The 8583-nt window shown below is 45.7% G+C and overlaps 1 protein-coding gene across 1 annotated transcript in view; it reads left to right on the top strand.

Moving 5' to 3' along the window:
• Nucleotides 1-4543: 4543 nt before the first annotated feature.
• The window catches only part of siah2l (seven in absentia homolog 2 (Drosophila)-like), a 13635-nt gene continuing 9595 nt past the window's right edge, over nucleotides 4544-8583 (top strand). The window contains exon 1 of the mRNA XM_070843839.1: nucleotides 4544-5069. Coding sequence (XP_070699940.1) covers nucleotides 4584-5069 — 486 coding nt within the window. The 5' untranslated portion in view covers nucleotides 4544-4583. The remainder of the gene's footprint in view (nucleotides 5070-8583) is intronic.

Here is an 8583-nt window from a genome sequence, read left to right as displayed (position 1 = left end):
GGGAGGGAGAGAGAGAGGGAGAGAGAGAGAGGGAGGGAGAGAGGGAGAGAGAGAGAGAGAGAGAGAGGGAGAGAGAGAGAGAGAGAGGGGGGAGGTGGGGGAGGAGGTGGGGGAGGCAGGGAGGAGAGCTGCTGCTGATGCAGGTCAGGGAGGGTTTGCTGTAGTGCAGTGGTCGCTCATGTATGAGGGGTCATTAGTGCCACACAGGCTGCAGAGCCGAGGTGGAAGAGTGAAGACTGTTAGTGCAAGATGTGTTTAAAGTATGAAAAGTAAAAGTACTAGTTTGCAGTAAAAGTGTTTCCTGGTAGATTCGATGTTTGTTGGTTGATATTACAGCAACATTCAGTGTTCAAGGTCGAGCTGATTGGTGGTTTTTCCTCCTTATAACAAAACATCCAATTTTATAAACTCCTGGTGTGTTTAGTTTGTAAGTAAATGTGCTTCCACCAGTGCTTGAAGCTCTTAGTACTCCTTAGTACTGTGCTAGTAAAAGTACTCCTGCAGCAGTGAAGTGTCCTGTTCTATCTGTTGTCTCTGGGTTCGTCTTCCTGCTGCACTAATGAGTCGTTTTACCGCTGCAGATGTTGGAGGTTGTTTTAGCTCTTTATGTCCTGGTGGTAAATTGAATCTACAGTAGTGACTTTATGTAAATGTCCTGACAGGATCACTGCTACTGCTACTTTTAATTAATGTGTGTTAGCAGCTAAACGTCACGCTAGCAGAAGTTACCAAAGAAACTCAACAACAAACGGTTAAGTCATGATCTTCTCTGTGTGATGTATGTATGTATATATGTGTGTGTGTGTGTGTGTGATTAAGCGAGCTACAATCTTTAAATAACTCTGAGTGTCTGAATCATTAATGAATCACCTCAGCACCCATTTAATCAATGGGACTGTCCATTAAATTAAGTGACACTAAATACAAAAGACAAGGCCCCCCCCTCACCCTACAGGGTGTTTAGAACAGAGAGGGTTTGTTAAAAATACATCAGCGAGCTTGTTCAGCGCGTTAATAATTAAAGGACACGTACAACCACTTGTGTGATTCCTCTGTAACAGGAGCCATAAGATGCTTGTATCACATCAGGTGACGGCAGCTTAACTCCCCCATCAGCCAACACTCACCCTTCACTCCTCGGCCCGGGGGGTTTCCAACAAGTGCCTGAGTCTCTTTAACTTCTTTCCCAGCTAATGTGGCGCCGCAGCAGCGAGTTTGGAATATAACAATCATTTCTAGTGAGGCCAGAAGGTGTTTGGTCCTCTGTTGTTGAGGGTTTTTACTGGATGACAACAGATGGCTCATCTGTGACACATCCAAACAAACCACAGTCACCATAAGTGTAAAATAACTTTAGAACTGAGCTGCAGAGAGCAGAGACATGAAGAGATGGATGTGATCCACCGTCATCCTGCAGCATCCAGCTGATCAATAAGGTCCCTCAGTGACCCCCCAGTGATCAATAAGGTCCCTCAGTGACCCCCCAGTGGTCAGAGGGTCCTACCAACACCCTTTTACCTCAGTCTCCAGGTCAGCTCTGCTAGCACTATGCTAGCTAACATTAGCACTGTGCTCTGACAGCTCACCTAGCTAACGTTAGCTTATAGCCTGTAAATTAGCTAACGTTAGCTTATAGCCTATAAGTTAGCTAACGTTAGCTTATAGCCTGTAAATTAGCTAACGTTAACTTATAGCCTATAAGTTAGCTAACGTTAGCTTATAGCCTGTAAATTAGCTAACGTTAGCTTATAGCCTATAAGTTAGCTAACGTTAGCTTATAGCCTGTAAATTAGCTAACGTTGGCTTATAGCCTGTAAGTTAGCTAAAGTTAGCTTATAGCCTGTAAGTTAGCTAACGTTAGCTTATAGCCTGTAAGTTAGCTTATGTTAGCTTATAGCCTGTAAGTTAGCTAACGTTAGCTTATAGCCTGTAAGTTAGCTAACGTTAGCTTATAGCCTGTAAGTTAGCTAACGTTAGCCCGGTCAGTGCAGCCTGTAACTGTCAGTAGACGATAAAGATCCCAGACTCCATCAAAAGCTTTTTATACAATTATCAGCTGCCTTGATTCTGTGGAGAGGATGAGCGCTAACAGGCTAACTGCTAACATCAGGCTACAGCTGCTAATATCAAATGAATCAAAGTGAAATTGGTTTGTCTCTGTTTGTCCATGAATATTTAATCCTGCTGAACGACCCGCCGAAGCCCCGGACTGTGTGGACGTGTCCTTAAAAGCGCTTCTATCCACACGCCATCCCATGAAATCTCATCTGCTCAAAGTCTATTCATCAAAAACAACAAAGCCGCACGGACCCCCCCAAAAAAGGTGTCTGTGTCCCGTGTGGTGTCCAGATCTCCTGCTCTCCATCTGAGACGAGCCTCCTCTAAATGTCAGACTGCTCCTTTAAGATAATATCGCCGCGATAACTCAGTGAGGACGACATGACGGCGCAGAGATCAGAGGTTTCATCTCGTCCTCCTCACTCATTAACTGTTTACACTTACATGGATCAGAGCGAATAGACGGAGGGCGCTAAGAGATTAACGGATTAGCAGAAATAAATTGGCCGACAGACTCAGTGGTGATGGAGTCAAAGAGTCAAGACAGTCCAGAGCTTTCAGGAAGACAGAGGAGAGGGTCAGAGGGGTCTGGTCTGAAGATCCATTTTAAACTACATAATAATCATCTGACTTTAGGTCTGAAGAACAACAACAAAGAAAGAGACTGAGGCTTCGTGGTGTTTGGTTTGGACTGATCCGGACCTGATCCGGACCTGATCCAGACCTGGACGCTCCACTAAAACCCCTCAGCTCGGCCTCAGACTCCCCCCCCCCTCTGGTCTCTCTCCAAGCAGCTGCTGTTGGCGAACCTGAAGGCATTTGAAGGTTAATTGAGCTGCGGCGCTGCTGTCGGCCAAGTTCTTGAATTCCTCCTGGAAATAAAAGTAAGAGGGTCTCAGGCGGGGGGGGGGGGCTGGAGCCAAACTTTAAGAGCACATGCTGGAACTGGAGCCGAAGCTTTTAAGGCTGCGCTCACACCAACACGCCAGGACACCTGGACTGTACCATTCTGTGGAACTGGACTGTACCATTCTGTGGAACTGATTGAAGATTCAACACCTTTCTTTGTCACATACACAGTTGTACACAGGGTAGTGGTACCTGGACCCTGAGCAGAACGTGGATGTAGAGCTGTGTATATATAACTGGTGCTGCTCCTGAACATTAGATACATTTTGAAATAAGAACTTGTGCTCTGTGCAGACTAATAAAGGTAATCATTGATCATATTGATGAGGGAATAACAGACCAGATGTGTCTGACCTTGAAAGACACTGATGGATCTGATGGTTATTACTGTGTGTGTGTGTGATTCAGGGAACAATTCAAACAGGATCTAAACTGTATTTGTCTCTGGACAAGTTTAACCACTTCAAACCGATCGGTCGATCCCCCTGTGAGCCAGCGGATCAATAGCTCTGGTCCTGATGAACAGAATGATTCTGGTAAAACTCTGATCAGAAACCGTTCATGTCTCGTTTCAAACCGTCCTGGTTCTTCTGAGGAAGTTTTAAAGGGTTCCTCCTCTGGAGAGCGGGGAATGATGAGGAGGAGGGTGATGAAGAAGCAGGGTGTGATTCCACCTGAGCCTCCACTGGGGGGCGCCAGGCACCCGCTGCTTCATCTGTAGCATGCTGGGAAGTTTCACTGGTTCTCCACTGACCTTTAATCCTCAGCTGCACAAATACTCCATCACAGGTCAAAGGTCACAGACGTGCTGAGGCAGATACTGGATCAATACGCAGAGCATTTCTACAGCGTAGCTTTAATCTGTCAGGAGGAGAAAAGTATTTTTTTCATTTGAAATGTAGAAGAAATATAAAGGAGCATAAAAAGTATGATTCAAGAGTAAATGTACTCATTAGCAGTCTCAGTAATCTGCAGCAACAGTCACAGTTTCTGACTTTTATTTCAGGTAAAAAAATGAAACGTGTGTATTATGTTAATATATTATGAGTAATATATACTTTTAGGTTATTATAAAAACAATGAATTCTATTATTATCATATTCTACAATGTATTTATAACTTCTTTATTGCATGTTGTAGCACCTGTTGGTTTAATTCAGATGTGATACTGTACATTCATAATTATCCATAACTGTTTGGTACTGTGTTCATTGGTTTTGCACCTTACTGATGGTCTTTTCTTTTCATTCTTATTAATTATCAATATTATTAATTATAATTCTTATTTATTATAATTCTTATTTATTATAATTCTTATTTATTATAACTCGAATTTATTATAATTCTTATTTATTATAATTCTTATCTATTATAACTCTAATTTATTATAATTCTTATTTATTATAATTCTTATTTATACTTTATTCTTTATTATTTGTCTCTTCCGCTCCGCTGCCAAACATTACGTAATGACGCCGCTCTGCTCGCTGATTGGCTGAGCGCCCTGTCAATCCATGACGCAGCGTCCAATGAGAACGGGCGGCAGGCGATACGAACTGGCAGCCGCCATGTTGTGTCTCCGGGGGCCCGGAGCGACGTCCGGTAGTAAACAGTAGATGACGTTACCGCCCGCTGGGCAGCTCACAGGAAGCGGACCGCAGCTGGGAGCCATGAGCCGTCCGTCCTCAGCCGGAGCCGGAGGTGGAGGACTCGGGGCCGGGAAAGCAGGCGGAGGAAAGCACGGGGGATCGGGAGGCGCCGCTGCCGCCGCCGCAGCAGCAGCAGCCGCGGCAGCAGCAGCAGCGGCAGCCGCCGGAGTGGGCTCCGTGGCCGGGTCGGGGTCCGCCACACCGACCGCCGCTGTGTCCCTGACCTCGGTCGGCCTGCCCGGGCAGTCCCCGGAGCTCACGGCGCTGTTCGAGTGCCCGGTATGCTTCGACTACGTCCTGCCGCCCATCCTGCAGTGCCAGGCGGGTCACCTGGTCTGCAACCAGTGCCGCCAGAAGCTGAGCTGCTGTCCGACCTGCAGAGGCCCGCTCACCCCGAGCATCCGGAACCTGGCCATGGAGAAGGTGGCCTCCACTCTGCCCTTCCCCTGCAAGGTAAGCCCACACACCTGGCCACCGACACACACACACACACACACACACACACACACACACACACACACACACACACACACAGCTAGCTGCGCACTTCCTGCCCACTTTTCTCAAACTTCCTCTTAAGTTAGCTTATAAGTGTGTGTGTGTGTGTCCCGTGACGTCACACGGACCAAAACAAAACTGAGTGTGATCACCTGATCATCCTGCTGAGATCAGTGTGAGTCTGATGATGCATAAAGAGAGAGTGATGCAGCTGAAGCCTAAAATAAAGCGTCAGTGTTCATGTGCAGTAGATCTAAAAGAGCTTGTTTGATCCACTGACAGGCTCAGAGTGTTATTCTAAGTGTGTGACAGCATCATGGAAAGGATCCCTACAGAGAGAGACCTGGAAGATCCTTTTGGTTTAACCACAAACAGCACACACACCAGACTACATTCACTAAAACAGGGATTTTAGAGAACAGGACTCAGGAGCTGCTGCTCTGCTGCTGCCTCCATCAGTGTGTTTGTTGAGTTTGTGTGTGTTACACAGATGTTGTGTTGGAGCTGAACAAACCCTTTAAAACACCAAAGATACACCGTAACTAAAACAGACGAACTGATGGAGGCAGCAGCAGAGCAGCAGCTCCTGTGTAGAATCCCTGTTTTAGTGAATGTAGTCTGGTGTGTGTGCAGAGAGCGATATAACGGCTGTTTGTGGTTGCATTTCAGCAACAAGGAAGTGTTTGTGCAAATCGACATCTGCTGCCTGTGATCAGTTTTATGATCCGACACGCGGCTGCAGGGCGGACTGAGCTGATCATCGGATCATCTCACAGCCCCACGATCGGCTGCTCATCCTGCTGTCACTGTCGTCATGCCGACGGGTCCAGATCTGTGTTTATGATGTCTTTATAACAATGTGATCATCAAAAACACAGCCCCTAAAACATGGACTCCAAATATATTTAGATTAAAGTCTTAATTCATGTTAATAAATCAGAATCCAGGCCAACAAATCAAAGATCAGAGTTGTGCAGCAGGTCGTGTCAACCAATCAGGGCGCAGACATTTAACTTCACCTGCAACAGCAACAGGAAGTTAAAAGACAAAACAGGAAATGGAACAAATGAAACACTCAGTCATCTGAATTAAAATAATTCAGTGGAAGTTGAGGATGTGTTCAGGAACTCGGATCATGAAGCAGACGTCGGGACACTGCTGTCCACATACTTTTGGCCGGGTGGTGTGTCTGTCGTTGCAGACGGACGGACAGAGACGACTCTGATTCCATTACAGACACATTAAAGTTGAATTGAGCCTCTGAGGTCGGCTGTAAGCTGAGGAGGAGGAGGAGGAGGAGGAGGAGGAGGAAGGCTGATATCTGTGTGCTGATGATCATTTGTTCCTTAATATAATCTCTTTCTTTTCACATTAATGTCAAAATAAATATCATTTTATGTTTATTAATCTGCTGCAGATGTTTGATTGGTCGCACCGAACAGCTGTTTTTGAAGAATCATCTTTTTATCTCGTGACAATGAACTTTTCCTTTTGGTGATGCATTCAGGGACAGTTCGTTTGTGAGATTAATGGACGCCATCTTTTTCACACAAGACATTTTTATGTGGTAATTCCTCGAGGAAGAGACCTGAAATAATGGAGAAAATGATGTCCATCAGCTCAGAGTGAAGCTGTGTGTGTGAAGGTGAACCAGCTGAAAGTTTTCATCTTTTCAGAGGCTTTTTTTTTAGCATTTTACTTTGAAAATCTCTGGTAAATAAAAAATAGTTTGATTAATCGAATCATTTCACCCGTGCGCCACCGAACCGCAGCTCTTCAGCTTGGCGCTCAGTGATTTTTGCGTACATTAGCGATAAAGCGATGGAGGACATTAGGAAATTGCTCTCTGTGATATGGTATTGATCCCCGGCCTGCTGATCTGGTCGTCCTCTGTTCGTCCTGCGGAGCATTAACGTGATGAATCTGATCCTCCGGAGCTTCACTCCACTCTCCATCAGTGTGTCATCGAATAGAAGTGTTTGTTTGCTTTTTTAATGGATGCTCTGATTCACTGATCCGCTCAGAGTGTGTGTGTGTGTGTGTGTGTGTGTGTGTGTGTGTGTGTGTGTGTGTGTGTGTGTGTGTGTGTGTGTGTGTGTGTGTGTGTGTGTGTGTGTTGTGATAGTGCAGAACACAGTCTGTGTAAAGAAGCGTCCTCTGATTGGTCGGTATCAGTCTGTAAAGAAGCGTCCTCTGATTGGTCGGTATCAGTCTATAAAGAAGCGTCCTCTGATTGGTCGGTATCAGTCTGTGTAAAGAAGCGTCCTCTGATTGGTCGGTATCAGTCTGTATAAAGAAGCGTCCTCTGATTGGTCGGTATCAGTCTATAAAGAAGCGTCCTCTGATTGGTCGGTATCAGTCTGTGTAAAGAAGCGTCCTCTGATTGGTCGGTATCAGTCTGTAAAGAAGCGTCCTCTGATTGGTCGGTATCAGTCTGTAAAGAAGCGTCCTCTGATTGGTCGGTATCAGTCTGTAAAGAAGCGTCCTCTGATTGGTCGGTATCAGTCTATAAAGAAGCGTCCTCTGATTGGTCGGTATCAGTCTGTATAAAGAAGCGTCCTCTGATTGGTCGGTATCAGTCTGTAAAGAAGCGTCCTCTGATTGGTCGGTATCAGTCTGTATAAAGAAGCGTCCTCTGATTGGTCGGTATCAGTCTATAAAGAAGCGTCCTCTGATTGGTCGGTATCAGTCTGTAAAGAAGCGTCCTCTGATTGGTCGGTATCAGTCTGTGTAAAGAAGCGTCCTCTGATTGGTCGGTATCAGTCTATAAAGAAGCGTCCTCTGATTGGTCGGTATCAGTCTGTAAAGAAGCGTCCTCTGATTGGTCGGTATCAGTCTGTGTAAAGAAGCGTCCTCTGATTGGTCGGTATCAGTCTGTAAAGAAGCGTCCTCTGATTGGTCGGTATCAGTCTGTAAAGAAGCGTCCTCTGATTGGTCGGTATCAGTCTGTAAAGAAGCGTCCTCTGATTGGTCGGTATCAGTCTATAAAGAAGCGTCCTCTGATTGGTCGGTATCAGTCTGTAAAGAAGCGTCCTCTGATTGGTCGGTATCAGTCTGTATAAAGAAGCGTCCTCTGATTGGTCGGTATCAGTCTATAAAGAAGCGTCCTCTGATTGGTCGGTATCAGTCTGTAAAGAAGCGTCCTCTGATTGGTCGGTATCAGTCTGTGTAAAGAAGCGTCCTCTGATTGGTCGGTATCAGTCTATAAAGAAGCGTCCTCTGATTGGTCGGTATCAGTCTGTAAAGAAGCGTCCTCTGATTGGTCGGTATCAGTCTATAAAGAAGCGTCCTCTGATTGGTCGGTATCAGTCTATAAAGAAGCGTCCTCTGATTGGTCGGTATCAGTCTGTGTAAAGAAGCGTCCTCTGATTGGTCGGTATCAGTCTATAAAGAAGCGTCCTCTGATTGGTCGGTATCAGTCTATAAAGAAGCGTCCTCTGATTGGTCGGTATCAGTCTGTGTAAAGAAG

Source organism: Pempheris klunzingeri, chromosome 14 (assembly GCF_042242105.1).
Source record: "Pempheris klunzingeri isolate RE-2024b chromosome 14, fPemKlu1.hap1, whole genome shotgun sequence".
Lineage (NCBI taxonomy): Eukaryota > Metazoa > Chordata > Actinopteri > Acropomatiformes > Pempheridae > Pempheris > Pempheris klunzingeri.
Note: the sequence above shows the minus strand (reverse complement) of the source record. Positions and strands in the feature narration are given on the sequence as shown.